An 18,405-nucleotide genomic window follows, 5' to 3' on the forward strand; every position below is an offset into this window, starting at 1 on the left:
TGGGGACCTGGTTAGCAGGAACCCAGTGCACTTTCAGTCAAAATTGCATTTACGAGGCAAAAAGAGGGGGTGACCATGTAAAAAATAGGCCTTTTCCTACAGATAAGAACTGGAACAGAGTTGGAGGTACCAAGAAGCTGCTGGAAGGGAGAGAAAAGTAAAAGGGGCAAGCGACAGGAGACACAGACAGGGAAAATAATGGTGTACAAACCTCTCCTATTACAGGAAAAATGACTAACCATTTGTCACTCCTTTACTATGCTTCTACCTTCTTAAATGATCAAATAAAACAATAGCAGAACATAGAATTGCAGCAAACATTTCTGTTATAAGTTTATCAGACAGGGAACTTCACAGTGACATAATTTTTGTATTGAAAAATAGTTATTGGATTCTACCATGCTAGATTTGTGTAACTACAATAAAAATAGATATTTACAAGTTTGTGCATAAATTAAAACTAAATAAACTTTTTTTAGACAAAAAAATCAAGCCATGATATGAATCAACAGTCAAAGTTGCAAGTGTAATGCCTTTCTTGCCTGTTTTTTTATACTTTACCATTACTGTTCATCACAGAATGTGAAAGGGGTTCTTCCAAGATAACAAAATGTTTATCTGAGTTGGATATAGACAGCACATGTATTCAAGAGAGTTGGCTTAAGTTCAAATAAAAATGTATATCAGACTTTCTGTCAGGTAATGGCATTGAAATATTCCATCAATCAGAAATTAGGGACCTGGATATATAGGAGCATAAAAGGAGGTGAAGCATACACCATCAGCAAAGTGTAACCTAGCTCATGGAGGAAGGCATGCCATGTTCACCTTTCAGAAAGGTAAGACCATTAAAATTCATGAAGCAGACAAAGGAGGAAACATTGTAATCATGAATACAACCGATTATAATGATATTTTCACTCAATTGAACAATACGGAATGCTACAAAATGTTGGACAATAATCACAAATAAGTAATATTATTAATATTTGACTTAAGAATTTGCATGACAGACTACATAGCTGATGATACATATCAGTGCTTGAACGTTTTCAGGCTTGATTTCCAAGCATTTATACATTACCTATGATGTATAAGTAGGCACCATTTTTATCTAGGAGACCTGCCTATCAATACTGCTACTAAAATAATCTCAGAATAATTTTTTCCTACAAACATATGTTATCAGCAGTCCTTCATATACCACTGCCTCTTAACATATCCTGAACATACTAAGTGATAAAGGTTGGGCTGGCAATATGACAAGGCAAAAGGTGTAATGCACCACTTTCAGATGCTCATGGAAAACAGAATGACGAATACTGGAGAATTTAAACTGAATTATTACTTATCCATGTACTCTCTATACTGTTTGGACTTAAGTTGGGTATAATAACAACAAAATACAGGTTCTGTGTAGGGGTTTGGAGTGTACCAGAATTACCTTCCTATTACGTGTGCACACGATTTGCTTGTAACAACAATATACACTTTTATGGTGTATGATCACATCAATTAATGTTCGTTTTTAAATATAAAAGTATAACTTGACAAGTCAAATTATGTAATCAATTGATTTTATTGGCTGCTGAAATAATGAAAAATGTTTTATTCTTTTAAAGAGTGTTAGGGTTATCCCACCTGTCAACATTACTTTGTCTCCATTTCCAATTGGAAAGCAATCCGAAAAATACACTCCAGGAATACAAATATTGAATCCAAAGCTTTTGTAAATCTAAAGGCAGTGCTTTTTAAAAAAATGTAAATGTTGTAAAATACCATACAAGTGAATCTTTGAGAAGGGTATTTGGGCATCCCACACTTATTGACAACATTCTTAACAGGTTGAAGGAACTTTTAATATTGGAACAAAATGGCTATTTACAAGGTATCTTCAGAAGCTGGCAATTTTAATTAAAAAAGATGTTCTATTAATTTGCAACTTACTTCAAATGGACGGACACATACACTTTACATTACAATGAGGCCCTCTGTGAAAACCAGAGCCACTCTTTGTTCGTATTCATACACAGAGGTAAGATCTTCAATGCAGTTAAATCAATCTCTTGGTCCCTTGTTATCGAGGTCTTCCATGCCTTCATTGTTGCAACTCTTACAAAATAAAACCTTCTTTCTTTTCATTTGATTTTTATTTACACATTGTTTCTTTCTATATTTCAGTTTTGTATGGTTGTCAAAGTTGGAATTGATGTGCTTTTCGCTGTTTGGGATTTTCAATCAAAGACTGTATAGAAAGCACCATCAGAGTTCTTGCTGTGAGATCCTTGAAGATTGTTAGTGGTGATGTCTTGAAGTACAATGCTTTGTGAAGCAAGTGAGGTATACTCCAATGCAAAAGCAGGTGTTACAGTGGACCTTTTAGAAAGAGATGTCTACTCAAAGTTAGTCCAAAATATTCACTGTGTCTATTTCAATTACTTTAACAGTGCAAACATTCTATCTACTCCACCTTCAAAGTTCATCCAGGCTGTGTTTAGACCTCTTTCTTATGTCCTACATATTTTCATCTGGTTTGTACAAAGATTCAAGTTCTAGCCAGTGTATCTCCTTATTGAGGTCCAGCAGTTGATGATTAGCCCTCCCATCCTTCCCAAAGTTGGCCTCTGTCAAGGGAGATAAACACATGAGTAAAGATTACGAAGTATTCATCACCATTTTGCTAAAAAACATTAAGACATCACCAAGCAACTAAAGCTAGATTTATCTGTCACAGAATGCTAATTCAGTTCCCACCGGGCTAAACATAGATATCTGAACTCACAAAGTTCATAAATCTTTAAGAAGGGTAATTTAAAATACATTTTGGTTCAAATCATAGAGATAGTAAACATGCATAATGTTATAATGTATATTTTGATATACAAGTAAAATCCCAGATTAACATTATTCCAAATATAGAAATTTAAATGTGTTATTCCAAATAAAATGTACCCATCTGGCATGTTACATTGCATTTTATAATAACCACTTAAAGAAGTATTTTCTACATGGACTCAGTAAAATAAAGAACATGATATGGAATGAAAATGTAAGAGAAATTCACATGGTTTATGAGTGTGAAATAAATCCAAAATGACTATTTAGGGCACGAATATTGTGTTTTACACCTTTGCGCTCATATAACAGCATTCCATCCTTTATCTGCCCTCATTTTACATCACTGATGAGATTAAATTGTCTGATATGTGTGTAAAAGATCATACTTATAATTGGGACTGAATCTTCTCCCGGCAGCAGATGTTGTAATGTTGATCATTAATGTGAATTATCTACTTATGGTGATAATATTGTTAAATCAAATTTTCATTAGTGGAGATGAGAGCCAATTAGAAACCAATAAATGCAAAAAATTAGGATGAATCATTCAAGCTACATCAGATTTCCTTTGGATCAGGTGGGAATGGAAGCCTGTGGGTCTATCTTAATCATTTGGTGTAGGTGCTGAAATAAGGAGTCCAGTGGAAAAGGGGCTAGGTTAGGATTCTGGGACCTTGATTAATATCTTCATAAGATATGTGAAAGGCTGGAGATCTTCTTGCTTTTGATAAGAGTCTGAAGGAACTGACTGATGTTAACAGGAATGCAAGGCAATTTGAAGCTATTTGTTAACTCAATTACAATAATATTTTCACTAACTTACTTCATTTTACTTTTCGGACCAGTGTGTAAGAGATTTATTATGACAAACCTTATATTTCAATTAGGAATACCATTACTAGGATTTTATATTGTCAGTTTGTTTTGTATCTAGAAATAAACACAACGTTACCCATAATGTAATAGAAAAGTGTGAACAATAAATACAGGTTGCCTTAGTAAGACATTTAATGAAAATGTTCTGTTAAAGTATATTTAAATTTCTACTGTTGTCAACTGTGGTTGACATGCAGCATTAACAATTAGTAATTTTTCATCAGGAAAAAAATTGCCAATTATTTATGCTATAGTGTCATACTCTGAAAATGTTTTAAAAATTAAAATGACGTAAGCGATTCTCTGACATATAAAATATGCTTTGAGAATTTAATAAAGCATGTACTTCCTTATGCTGAAAAAGAAGATTTGGGTATGCTGCTTGGAAAAGTTGTTTTACTGACTGACTGTGGTTGAACAAATTCAGTCTGGACACATAGATTATATAAAATATAGCTGGTATGAGTAGAAAGGAATGGAAGTCTAAAGGCTATGTTGTGGGTAGGTTCCTACTAAGTTAAATGTCTGAAAAATGTGCGGTGCATACACAGTTTTCACACTGTAAATATTTCATGGATGTGTTCAAAGCTCTTTGTATACACTTATTGGTTACATATACTATACCTTCCTGGAGGCATCACATAATTAATACTAGGTTACTATTTCCAGAATTCTGATTTTTGACTAGGCAAAGTAAGAAATATTGCACAGAGGGGAACTAATCTATTTCATTTGACAAAATTAATTTGGTGAAAACAGGCATAGAACTAGCAGATGGACATAATTAAGTAGTAAATGTTTAAAATTTGTGCTAGCCACTATGCCCTCTACCATCACATGAACATTAAAATGTTGATGTGACATATTCAAGTGCTTAAGGGGATATTGCCATAAAATTCTCAAAGAATAATTTCCTTTGTAAGTGACATTGTCAACAGAGAGAATGTTTCTCTGCTGGCAGCACTAACTCCGCCAAAGAATAGCATGAAATATGTAAACCCTCATGTTAAGAATCTAGCAGAAGAACTTCAACTTATGGAGGAAATTACATTGTACATTATTTCAGTGAACTATAAGACACCACCCTTTGCTAAACCAGTCTGCTTGTGTTGCCTAGTTTGTGAAGGGTCAGGAAAAAAGCCTTGGGCAATAGGGACAAGTGTCGAACATCTGTGCATCAGTCCTTGCTTGTCAGACGACTGGCACTAGGAAATGTTTTGCAGTTACCTCATCCAATACTAACATTACAGATCAATTAATTAAAGTGGCAACAGCCATTGTTGTAGTTTGCCATTGTACTGATGAAACTAAAAATCTCATGAAATAATATTAACTTTGGGAACAGCTTGCTTGTTTATACATTAGGTATGAATCAACCGTTACATCTCTTTTAGCACCTTCTTAAGTAGGACATGGCCTATAATACTAGCAAAGGGTTCATTCTCTCCATCCCCCAATCACCTGCATTTCCTTTGACTGAATAAATATAAGCAATCATTAAGAGCTGGCACAAAAATGATGCTTGTCCTCTATTACAGATGAGTCTTAAACCATGAAAACATTTTGTACAGAATTAAATCTTGGTCCTTCACATTTTTTGTGTTATTTGTCAAGGAATTGGTGGTGCTTAACATGGAAGCTTGAACAATAATACTCATGTTTGTCTGTGCTTGTTCAAAGTTAATGTGGAAAATAATGTACAACCTCGTTTAGAGGATGGTGGTCACAGTGAATATATGATGAAACTGTCAATCCTGATCTGTTACAATAGTTTGTTTGTAGCAGTGTTTTTAGTGTTAAAAACATAGGGCCTAATTCTCAAACGGCCTCTGCAGTTGCAGCAGAGGCATCGTAGTTGCGCCGGGAGTCCCGCATTCATGCCGGAACCTCCGTATAGAAGTTTTCCATTGCGGAGGTCCCACCACGAGTGCAAATTCCCACTGTGATGACTGTGAGGTCTCCGCCACGACTGCAGGGGCTGTTTGGGAATTAAGCTCATATTTGTTGAAGGTCCTCTACTGAGAGTTGAACATAGCAACATTTGTTTTGAAAAGGTATTATAAGTAATTACACAGATTTCTACCCTTAGTGATTGGTGGTGCACTTCTGTAACTTATGAACACGAAATATGAGAACCCACTGATGTTACTGTTCACTTTACAGATATATATTTTTATTTAGATTCATTTCTGATGATAATGCTTCAAAATACTTTTTTCGATGGTTACGTAACTAAATATCAACAATAAATGATCGGCGGAAACAGACAAAACCAAAGGGAAATGGGCAAGGTATTTTAACAGTGAACCATCACTGCTGCTTTAATGGTGAACTCTTGGACTTTGGTTAAACCAATGGAGGGTTTAGTTTACATTGATTCAGTTCTAGCAAAGTTACTCCACCCAAAGCAATGTACAGAACAGCAAGCAAACACTACGAGTAACTGGTGGTGTACTAGGGAGTCTTGTTTAATGTGTTTTGGTACACATGGCAAATGATAACTATGACCGTACAGAGCCATGTGAACAATATTTGCATTAATTGTGACAGGAAAGGTTTCTGTTGAAAAGTTAAATACATGTACAGGGCATGTTGTACAAAAGTTCACCTTTACAACAGAAGAGTGGCAAAGCTAGCACAGGTTTTTCATTAGTAGTAGAGTAGAATAAAAAAGATGTACATTAGTGAAGCAGAAAAGAAAAATTGAAGAAATAGGCTGCATGCAATAAAGAAAAGAAAAACAGATGTTAAGTTAATGCAAATATGTTTTCAGAAGTACTCCTAACTCACAGGGACTTGGAAGCTGGTTTCTTCATTTTGGGCCACTTCCGACGCTGAAACTGCCTATTAGTCAAGCAGCAAAGAGGAAGAAAAAGTTAACCATCACCAAGAAGAACAACAGTGTAAAGTCCAGGAAATTCAAGGTTTGGAGGTTCTTCATGCATGCTCCAAAAGGTGCAGGAATAATCAAGCATTTGACAGTAATAGAAACATATGGTTTTGTAAATCAATGACACAGACAGCGAGGAGTAATCGGCTTCTGTAACTTGTTTAAATCAGACTACGGCCCTATTTAGAAAATGGTGGTCACACATAATCCTCTAAAAATGCAGTAGGGTAATTTCTCCAGGAGTGCAATTTCGGCAACTGAGGAATTACCACCACTGCAATAAAGCATAGCTGGGAACATATCTCTGTGATGTAAATTACAATTATAGAAGATATTTCATTACCACAACTTTTCAAAGGATTGCTCATTGCCCCTATCCATTGACCTTTTAAACCATCTTATGTTTCTCCCAGGCACTGTCTACTTGCTGTCTACTTGCTTCAGTGGCTGCAGGGACACCAATAGGATGTGCTTGAATCTCTAGCATAACTCTTGTGGAAGCCATTGCAATGACCTTGCTGCCCGCTATGTATTGTGAAAAGTATCAGGCTGAAGACGGCTGTAATGCCAGAAACCGGTCCTGCGAAGCTTGTTTCTGGTCCAGGGAAGACATGGCTTGGCAGTTCGGGCTGGACTGTTCCCATGAGGCACAGGGTCAGACTGATTTGCATATGGCCATGTCTGAACTGGGGTGGCGGAGTGAGCTAAAGAACGGTGATGGATTAAACCCAGATCAGTTGACTGGGGGTGAGTGCTTGTATTGTCAACGCTCCGTCCATCATCACCTTTGGTTTTTCTTTGTTTGCCCTAAGTTGGCAGGGTATGCTCAGACGTGAGTCCCTTGCTCACTTTGCCACTGGAGTCAAGCAAGCCCGGCTGAAGACGGTTGTAATGCCAGAAACTGGTCCTGGGAAGCTTGATTCCGGTCCAGGGAAGACATGGCTTGGCAGTTCGGGCTGGACTGTTCCCATGAGGCACATGGTCAGACTGATTTGCATATTGCCATGTCTGAACTGGGGTGGCTGAGTGAGCTAAAGAACGGTGATGGATTAAACCCAGATCAGTTGACTGGGGGTGAGTGTTTGTATTGTTAACGCTCCGTCCATCATCACCTTTGGTTTTTCTTTGTTTGCCCTAAGTTGGCAGGGTATGCTCAGACGTGAGTCCCTTGCTCACTTTGCCACTGGAGTCAAGCAAGTCCGGCTGAAGACAGCTGTAATGATAGAAACCGGTCCTGGGAAGCTTGATTCCGGTCCAGGGAAGACATGGCTTGGCAGTTCGGGCTGGACTGTTCCATGAGGCACAGGGTCAGACTGATTTGCATATGGCCATGTCTGAACTGGGGTGGCGGAGTGAGCTAAAGAACGGTGATAGATTAAACCCAGATCAGTTGACTGGGGGTGAGTGTTTGTATTGTCAACGCTCCGCCCATCATCACCTTTGGTTCTTCTTTGTTTGCCCTAAGTTGGCAGGGTATGCTCAGACGTGAGTCCCTTGCTCACTTTGCCACTGGAGTCAAGCAAGCCCGGCTGAAGACGGCTGTAATGCCAGAAACTGGTCCTGGGAAGCTTGATTTCGGTCCAGGGAAGACATGGCTTGGCAGTTCGGGCTGGACTGTTCCCATGAGGCACATGGTCAGACTGATTTGCATATGGCCATGTCTGAACTGGGGTGGCTGAGTGAGCTAAAGAACGGTGATGGATTAAACCCAGATCAGTTGACTGGGGGTGAGTGTTTGTATTGTTAACGCTCCGTCCATCATCACCTTTGGTTTTTCTTTAAAAGTATCAGTCTCCCACAGTTAATTCGGGGAACCATTCGTTGGCATTCAGTAGTTAGTAGTTATCACTCCAGAGTACAATTTCTGGAACAATGTGGACCACAATCGTTAAGAGCATGTGTGTGTCATTGGGATTTACTGTATCCAACAAGATTTATGTTGGAAGAGTTGTATATTGATGTCAAAATTCACACGTTTCCGGTGAGTACCAGGCTTTAGAGGCACAGTTAACAGTGGTGGGGCGTGGCAGGGGTGGAGCTGGGGGGAGCCGACAAATGATGGGATAGGGAAAGTAAAATAAAAAAAAATCAAACCACTTACCTTGCGATGTGGCGAGCGCAAGGTAAGTGGTTTTATAAATATTTTATTTTACTTTCTCTATCCTGTCTTCTGTCGACTTCCCCTCCCCGCCCCACCGCTGTAAACTGTATGGCCGCACTTGGTGAGTATGCTACATGTCTCAGCTTCTTGGTAAATGATCGAGAACTTCTGCCAATCAAGAACATTAAATTGAGTACCCCAAAATATACATTAAAAGGGGCTTGAAATATACCAAAAAGTACATTTCATGAAATAATTAGATGGTGCACGTTGCAAGGTACAAGGGAGAGGAAATTGAAAAGATAATTGTGAGGTTTAAATCAAGGTTCTCAGAATACATGGAAGGAAAGCCTGTATACGACACTGAAGAGCACAGTCAATATAAAAGGTTTACCATCTTAAAAAAAAAAAAGACCAGCTTATACTGTGTATATTGCCCTAAATAATTCAATGTGAAATTTAAATCAAATAACAGACCCACAATTTGCAGTTATGTCATGTAACCCCTTCCATGCGTTCGTCGACCAACAGCCATCGCGAGCACTACCTCCGTAGTATTGTGCACGTCCGTTGGCCGACGCGACCCCGCCCACTCTGCTAAACCGCCGTACCGCGGAATTGCCGCCACTGTTAATCGGTTAAAGAGTCCCAGGGAAAATAGGCATTATGAACTGAGAAATATATGGTCGAGATGTTTTTTAATCAGTAAAACCTTGGAGTCGAATGTATGAGGGAAAAAGTGTGATTACGCCCTCTTCAGGTGGTTCCTCATCATGTAGTTGCAGACTCTATTTAATGCACCTGTCGAACAGTAGGGGCAGCCATTATTCTTTCGAAGCCACAAAAAAAGTGTATTATTGTCTTATATACATTGGAATAATTTCAAGCAAGCAACAAAATATTGTACCTGTACTGCTCATAACTTCCGCCATCTTTAATACCTACAAAAATTAAAAGACAGAAAAAAGTCAAACTTACGCATACAAATTCACACAAAATTGAAAACCTACTAGAATTTATGGAATGTCTGGGTAAAATCACACTGAAGAGGCCTCATTACTTAGGAGAGTTATTTCCTCGTCTAAAGTCGTAGTAGCATGCAATCTATGAAGAAGTAAACAGTGTTTTCCTTGTGTTATATTTGCTGTACCATGGAAATATGGAATTTGACCTACGCACTGTAATTAATAAAGATGTGATTGTGTCTATTAATACAGTTGCTCTAAATAATGTAAGTTATTTATTTGAACTTCAATAGTGCTTACCTATCTATATACATACAGTATGTAGCCTTTGGGTGTTTTGAGACTTTGCTTGCCCTTGGAACTGCTCTATGCTTACCTAGAACTCTCGCCGATTTTGGGGCTGAACTTTGGCAAAAACCTTCAGGGCGCGGGACTGCGAGGACCAGCAGTCTTTGCGGCTTGTCAACTGATGCAGCTGGGGCCTCTTCCCGCCCCCACCTCCCCGCAGTACATAACGACTCGCCGCTCGCAGTTGTACAGCTCGTACGCCCGATCGTTTGTCAAAAAGGTAACCCTAGCGAAATTCAAGCGCTCATACATTGACCTCCCATTGTCGCTGAACACGTGAATAACACGTCTAGAAATAGTTTACAGCTATCAAAAACATGTGACATTGTACTAATTCCTACATGTACTAACTAGAAAACTCAGGGAGAGACGCGAGGGTGCAATCCCAAGAGAAAGCAAGCCACCACGATAAATGTTGGTGGCAGGCAACCAAAAGTTGCTAAGGGTTCAGGCAACAGCGACATTGCCACTAAGTCAAAAGAGGACAATAGTAAGAAAACCCCAACTATGCATGCTACCCACTCCCCGGTTCGATAAGTTCAAGGTCTATGTACCGGAGGTGATGATGTTATTGTGGGTAGGGATCAGGCGGAGCAAAAAGATAATTTCTTACTTCAAAAACTGGGGGCTTTGTCAAAAGTCTCTCTTGAACCTCTTGAATCTAGATTGTCTAAGATCGAACAACAGCTCTTCCAATTAGAAAAGACTATGAGGGCTCTGGCAGAGACAATAAATGTAAAAGGTTTGACCCTGGGAACTGCGCAGGGAAACATAGTGCAAGACGCGCAAAGAACCAATAATCCCTCTCCCCTGGTTCAGAAAGCGGTTCTAAATTCCTTGACTGCCCCAACATTAGTTACTTCAGTAGAACCTTTAAAAATCACTCCTCACCCATCAGGAGGTCCAATTAATGCAAATGCATCCCATGGAGAGTCGCGGGGTCCCAATAGTGGGGAAGCACCAGGTGGGTTTTAGTTTCAATTTACCACCAGAAACTAGCCCGTACGTGATAGTGTTGACCGGTGTCCCTGAAATAGATAATTCTACTCATGAACCATATATATCCCTTAAAAATAAGGTGACACATTGGCTTAATGTAAACCGGACACTTCCATCACATGTCACAAGTGAAATATTATTGGTTCGGAGAATCCCCTGGGTGGGGAATAGCCCTAAAACAACCATGGGGGATTGTGTGGTGGTAGATTTTAGGGATCCCCGCACAGTTGATCACATCTGCACTTGGGGTAATCAAAACATAAGATCAACTATAGAAGCCCGGCCGCTTTCATATTTCTACCCAGCAACCAATTTTTTAGAGCCGGGCGGTGATTGGACTAGGGTTACAAAGGCAGCTTGTGGCAGAGGGGAAAGTAGAAGGCTACAATCAGTATTTGACTGGAGAGAGATACCAACTCAAAATAGATTTAGCGGTCTTGAGTTGGTAGACTGACTACCTTCTAGTAGTGAAAATGAAAGCGGATTAATCAGTGAAGGGTCAGATCGCCAACATCTCGCATTTGATAACACTATAAGCGAGAACTGTGATATCATTGAGACTATCCAGGAGGTTCAGCACAGGGTTTATGTTAATCAGGGCGTGGGGGAGACTGGGCAGATAGCTGAAGGTGACAAGTGTAAGTTAGCTAATTCTGGTACCGTGACTCCACCACGCTTAACTGCCGACCAAGTACAAGTTACCATTCTACAACAACAAGATCAAGAAGCTGGCCTGTCCCTTACAATACATGATAGCAGCTCAGCTTCTGCCAAGAGGGATAAAACTAGTAGCAACTGGATGGATAAGGGTGATGCGTTAAGATTTATTTGCTGGAATGTAGCGGGTATATAAAGCAAATTAAATGACCCACTTTTTGTGTCCTTCATAAACACATTTTCTATTATCTGCCTACAAGAGTGCTGGGAGCAGGAAGCGAGGCATATAAATGGGTTTCATACCTTTTATACTCCCGCCATGCATACAATGAGGGGTAGAAATTCCGGGGGACTTTGTATTTATATATCAAATACTGTCAACATTATGGTTAAAAAAGATAGTAGGGAGTCAAACTACTTTCAATCCCTGCTATTTAGTGTAGGAGAAAACCAACATATTAATTTGATTAATTTTTATAATAATATCCCAAGGAGTGAATTAACAAACGTTCTAGATGATATCAAAAATTGTATGCAAAATACACGTGATGTCTCTTTGAATGGGCTTTGTGTGATTTAGGCAGAAGATTTTAACTGTCATTTGTTTAGTAATAGCCACCTAGGCATGTGTGGACTGAACAACCTAGTAGGGGATCCCTGTACCCACTTTTCACATACTATTGCAGGGAAGCTTTTTAACACATTACTTTCTTCTTTAGATTTGGAATTTGCAAATGAAGTATACAACCCTCAAGTGTCTTTCAATCCCACTTTCAATGGCAGGGGCTGTAATTCAGTGATTTATTTTATTTTGGTATCTAATAGCCACTATTTTAATATTTCTAACTTTGAAACAGGTGCTATCGCATTAGGCGATCACTTTCCCATTAGCCTGTGTCTAGTTTTTTCCTCAAGTAATAGTAAAAACAACGATGTAATAGATAATCTCTATAGCCACAGGCTAACCTTAGCTAAACTAAATGGATACTCTCTAAAATGGAATAGAGTAGATCCGGTGGATTTCTTCAAAGATTATTAATAAACAGTCACAAAGAGTTCGCGATCTGCTTAGCAGAAGACGTAGATTGCAGTGCAGTCATCTCTGCCTTACGCGGTATTTCACAAGAAATAAGTAAGGCTCTTTCTGGTATACGGAAAAAGAGTCCAGGAAATAAGGTGAAGGGTTTGTTTAATTCAGACTTCAGGAAGGTACATGCTGTCTTGATACAAACACTTAAAAAACAACCAAAAAAACGCTTGAGATAAGAAAGGCAAGATTGACCTACTACGCAGCAATAAAAAAACGAAAGAATGGAATCAAACAGGAAGCGTGGGAAGCTTTACACCAGGCCTGTATTTTGAGAGATACCACTGGGTTTTGGAAAGCGGTAAACACACCTTTCTTTGTGAACAGGAATACAGATATAATAGAGATGGCTATTGATGAAGATTCCTGGGTGACCCACTTTACTGAACTTTACAAAAGAGACGCATTAGTTGGGGTCGATAACACACCACCAGATCAAACGATTGAGAAGAATGCAGAGGGTTTATTCCCATTAGATATCTGCTTTACGCTACCTGAAGTGGAAATTGCAATTTTGGAAAGTGCGGCAGGGAAGGCCCCTGGGCTAGATGGGGTGCCCGTGGATATATACAAGACAAATGTGGACCTATGGGCACCCCTTCTGACCAATGTTTTAAACAGTAGCAATAAAGAAGGGATCTTGCATTCATGGCAGGAGGCAATCGTGGTCCCCATCTTTATGTTAGACTCCCTGATGAAAATAGCAGCAAGAGTTATATTAAAAAGGCTGCAGTCATGGGCAGAAGAAACAGGAGCCCTCTCAAAGTTTCAATATGGCTTCAAGGCAGGACTGGGCACTGTGGAACAGGGGTTGAACCTAGCAACAATTATTGGAAAATATGTGGCTGTCAAAAAAGGCTAACTTTTTGTAACTTTCGTCAATTTAAGTTCGGCGTTCAATTGCCTGAGTCACGATATACTATTGGATACCCTGTTACAATTAGGTATTGATTTTAACATTTTGAATTTCGCTAAAAAAGGAGTACGTCAAGGTTGCATATTAGCACCTTTTTTATTTAATCTATATATAAATAGTGTGGCAACCCATCTAATTAATGAAAAACAGGACTTTCCTCAAATAGGTGGTAACCCCGCCCCTATATTACTTTATGCCATGCAGTAATTATGGCCAGGACCCAGATTAGTTTACAAAAGGCCCTGAGCTCTTTCGCAGACTATATGAGTCATAGGGGTTTAAAAATAAATACAGGGAAAACCTTTACTATGTGCTGTACCCATAAAAGAAACATACAATGTAGGATTTCCCTAGTAAACTCCAAGATAGAACAAACCAATACGTTTTCCTATCTGGGGATTGTCTTTGATAGGAAGGGGTCATGGTCGGGAGCTGCTCACACGAGAAAATTAGCGTTTTCTTGTGCTATTGGGGCTGTCCAACATTTTGCAAACAAATTAGGGGGAAGACCAGTACACATTCTTTGGGAAATGTATAAATCAACATGTGTTTCAACTGCAACATATGGTGCTGGAGTCTGGGGGATTGCAGATACCTACGAGATTCAAATATATGAAAATGCATTCCTCAGATACCTCCTAGGTGTGCCTAAGTCTACCTCCATACACGTTTGTCATAGGGAATTAGGCCTGGTCTATGTCACAGATCTTATTCAAGTGAGTCCGGTGTTGTTGAGGCATAAGGTATGGACTGCAACCAAGTCTGATTTAAATAGCCCCCTCTCTTAAATTACAGGGGGCTTTAAATATAAGTTGGTTCAATTATGTCAAGAATTTTACGAAGGAGATTGGGTACCCTGAATTCTTTGATTCCCCGGCCCTACTAGCTACAATATCGCGGAAAAAATTGAAAGAGATTTGTCTTGCTTTGCTAGAGACAAAACGAAGGCCGCTAGAGGGAAAAAAGGCCTCAGTGATGGAGAACCATTTCATTTCACAGAAATCTGGATTTCAGGATTATTTGGTACTCACACAAAGTTGTTATTCAAGAATGGAACTGTCTCGTTTTAGGGGGGAAATTGTTTTAGGTTAATTACGTTCCCTGACCCGAATATTTGGCTAAAAGGTTTGATACTTTGTCCCTGTGACAATATTTCACAGCAGTCATTAATACACTGTACTCTGTTCTGCAAGTTTTATACATTGCCTAGGAATAAGTATTTAAAACATCTATTGAAAATTTGGGGTCTTAGACAATGTAGACTGGCATTATTGAAATTACGAATGCTAGAAGAGGAGATGTCCATGTACCTAGTTTCCATGTTTTTAAAAAGTGTTATTAGATGTAGATTGACCATCAATTGAAACTCCTTTGGCCTACTGTCCGGCATTATTATTATTATGAATTTACTATTAATGTTGATTATGTATTTTTTATCTGTGCTTTTGTGATTTTCTAATCACATCGAATAAAGCTATTTTTGAATTTGAATTTGAGAGAGATATTCGTTTCTGCTAGAATGTAAGTAATTTTTGGCAATCTTACAAGATTGACTAGATAAATAGATAGATATACCGTTCAGTTCTCAGGTGAACTGGATCACTTACTGTGGAGCTCTTAAAATGACTCCTATTTAATCATCGATGAATGTTCCATACTGAAACCTGTAAGGCAGTAATACTCCCATGTTTTAGAAAAACTTAGCACCGGTAGACTAAACTCTGGGGACACAAATACCGTTTTTTTTCTTTGTTGTTTTTTGTTTACTCTGTTCTCACCAACTACATCTACACAATCGTCCTACCTTTCTAGACTGTATCCTTTCCCTTATCCAACAGTGATGATGCATTTCTTCTACAATTTAATGTTTTTCCTCTCCCGAGTTCTCATTGTAAACGTACCTGCATGCCTCTATCCTCACTTGTAGGATACCTATCCTGTTGTACAGCATACTGATTGCCCTCTGAGGCTGGTTAATGCTTTATCAATACTCCCAATACATTACAATAAATTAAATTAAGGAAAATAAATAAATAACAAATATTTCACTAAACAGCAATATCCCCATACCAGTATGCCTAACTATCATCATCTCACAAGCAAGTTACTCGGCTACATATACATGGGTGAAATGTGTTCAGATATGTAGAAGTATTTAAATTGTACCCAATACAATACATTTACTATTTTTCAAGTAATATGCAAAACGATCGTATATGATGTTAACACTGACAAAAATGTCTTGATGAGTTCATTTAAGTCAATGGAATTTCTTCATAGCTATTACTTACCGAGGTCAATGTTTCTTGTTCTTGGGTTGCACTGCTTATAACCTTTGCAACTTCTCATTTCCATAAGCTGTACGTGTAATTGATTGAGGACGTCTCTGTCCAAGGTATTCACTGCATTAATGAGCTGCGGAGAAAAGAAGATTTCCATTAAAATTGATTAAAACAATCCTTTACGCGACCTCAGTGTGCACTACCCTTCCCAACATTTCTTTCCAAAGAGCTCAAATTGGTACACAAATGTAAATTCATCAGGTTAAACTGTCTTCCTGGAAATTGGTCTGAAATAGATAGAGGCCCTTGCAGGGCACCATTATCATATATGGAGGTATGTGTTGAAACAACTGTTGTTCATTGTTGTTTGGTGGTGGGAGTATCCCCAAATTCGACAAAATCTATGTTGTCTTCCTTGTAAGACCTGCCGGTGAATTGAGGATTTATGTAGTACACACTGCAAAACAAAATTAACCTTTGATACAGAAAAGTGGCAATAGAGAGAAAGGAAAGACTTATTTCTGCCTTTGTGTCCTGATAGCCTCATGTAACTGCATGGCTGAGAATCTGTAGAATAATGGCTGATCCTCTGATGTCACTCTAATTTTGCATGTGAGAGTAAGCTGACAAGGTCACTCCAAGGTGGCCGACCATCTTTGAGGGGAGGGGCGGGGCGAGGCGGGGGGCACAATGTTGAACTTGGACTATATGCACTAGTCTCGTTTCTCTGAAAAAAACAGACATTTCTGAGCGCTGATTGAGAAGTCACAACTTATGGCAACCACTCGTAGGGTCCCTGTGGTGACTGCTTGGAATAGTGGTAGATGAATGAGGTGAGGGAAAAAAACTGTGTCAAAAACAATAACAGGTGTATGTGTCTACCTGTGGGTGAGCTTTCAATAAATCTAATGGATGATAAATATATTCAAATGCTCACTGTAGCGTGATTAAAAGTTTCAACCATCAAAGCGCTTATTAAGAGGTACATCAAATATTAAACCTCAAGAATTAAGACAGGTTAATTTGGGAATTTAGAGGAGGTAGTTTTGTGTATAGTAGAACAGAGAGAATTTCATAATCGGCCTTGCTGTTTGCAGGGAGTGGAAAACCATGAGTTGCCACAGATGGTCGAAAACACTGCTGGAACTAAAAGTGCTTCAAAAGATCGTGATAATTTAAGGCAAAGAAGAAATGGTTGATTTTTCAAGATTTGAATGCTACAAAATCAAGCAAAGTGATGCGGACCAGCACAAAATAATTTTCAGCAGCATATTTTTGTGGGTGGTGGAAAAATGCTCTAAAAGTAAAGGAAACATAACTTTGTGTTGATTTGTGCTGTTTTGTTTCAATTGGGTGCCTCATGTGTGGTACATGGTTTTTCCCACCTACCACCCATGATTTCTGTTGCATAGTCATATTTGCTGAAGTTGATAGACTTAGTTTTGTGCCCCAAAATAATGCCTCCTTGGGGTATGCAATTACAAAGAGGAATGTTTTCATTTCTCCTAACTTTTCACAAATTACCTGTGTGCTGCACAATCTAATGTGGGAAAAGTTTTAAAGTTAGTCTCAACATAGCATTTTCTACTGGAATGATACCCTTTCACTACAAAACCTATGCTAGACATTATGCACACTGTTATACCTGGCATAATTGGCGTGGGTTTCCCCTGTAGTTTTGCCTTTGCCTCCTGTTATTTTGCTGTGTGTTGGACTACGTTTTTGCTGGTCTAGATGCTTTGGGTACTTTGCCACTGCTGTTCAGTGCCAAAGTGCAAGCGCTCCCTCTGTAAATTGTTGTTATGGATTGGTGATTCCATGATTGGCATATTTGATATACTGGTAAGTCCCTAGTACAGTGAAATGTGTGTGCCCAGGGCCTGTAAATCAAATGCTGCTAGTGGGTCTGCAGCACTGATTGTGCAACCCACATGAGCAGCCTGTAAATATAACTCAGACCTCCCACTGCAGTGTCTGTGCGCAAGTTTGGTACTGCCATGTCGGCCTAGTAAGTGCACCCACTTGCCAGACCCTAACCTTCCCTTTTCTTACATCTGAGTCACCCCTAAGGTAGGCCCAAGGTACCCCTGTGGGCAGGGTCCAGTGTATGTCAAAGATAGGACATGCCCTGATGTGTGTGGTATGTCCTGGTAGTGAAATACTGCCAATTTCGTTTTTCACTATTGAAAGGCTAGTTGTCCCATAGGATAGAATGGGAGTTTATTTATAACATGCCATAAATATAACTTCCCATTGGGAAAAGATGGGAAGCTAAAGTTTATGTATTATTCTGAACTCAGGATGTAAAGAGGCATCTTTTAGTTTTTACACTCTGTGTTTAAAATACCACTTTTAGAAAGTAGGTATTTTTTGCTGAGCCATCCTGTGTGCCTCTGCTAGGTTTGTGTATTGACTGTCTGGCTTTGGAGTGACAGGGGCTGGGGAT

The 18,405-nt window shown here is 39.1% G+C and overlaps 1 protein-coding gene across 5 annotated transcripts in view; it reads right to left on the reverse strand.

The window, feature by feature from the left end:
* Positions 1-1,560: 1,560 nt before the first annotated feature.
* The window catches only part of SULF2 (sulfatase 2), a 432,620-nt gene continuing 415,775 nt past the window's right edge, over positions 1,561-18,405 (reverse strand). For 3 of the 5 annotated variants that reach the window (XM_086932611.1, XM_086932610.1, XM_086932612.1), the window contains exons 18-21: positions 15,969-16,092; positions 9,613-9,646; positions 6,505-6,558; positions 1,561-2,624 (exon numbers count right to left, since the gene is read on the reverse strand). In XM_086932611.1, the coding sequence (XP_086788737.1) occupies positions 2,594-2,624; positions 6,505-6,558; positions 9,613-9,646; positions 15,969-16,092 (243 nt within the window). In that variant the 3' untranslated portion in view covers positions 1,561-2,593. The remainder of the gene's footprint in view (positions 2,625-6,504; positions 6,559-9,612; positions 9,647-15,968; positions 16,093-18,405) is intronic. The other 2 variants (XM_086932614.1, XM_086932613.1) reach the window with 1 other exon arrangement.

This window comes from Lissotriton vulgaris, chromosome 7 (genome assembly GCF_964263255.1).
Source record: "Lissotriton vulgaris chromosome 7, aLisVul1.2, whole genome shotgun sequence".
Lineage (NCBI taxonomy): Eukaryota > Metazoa > Chordata > Amphibia > Caudata > Salamandridae > Lissotriton > Lissotriton vulgaris.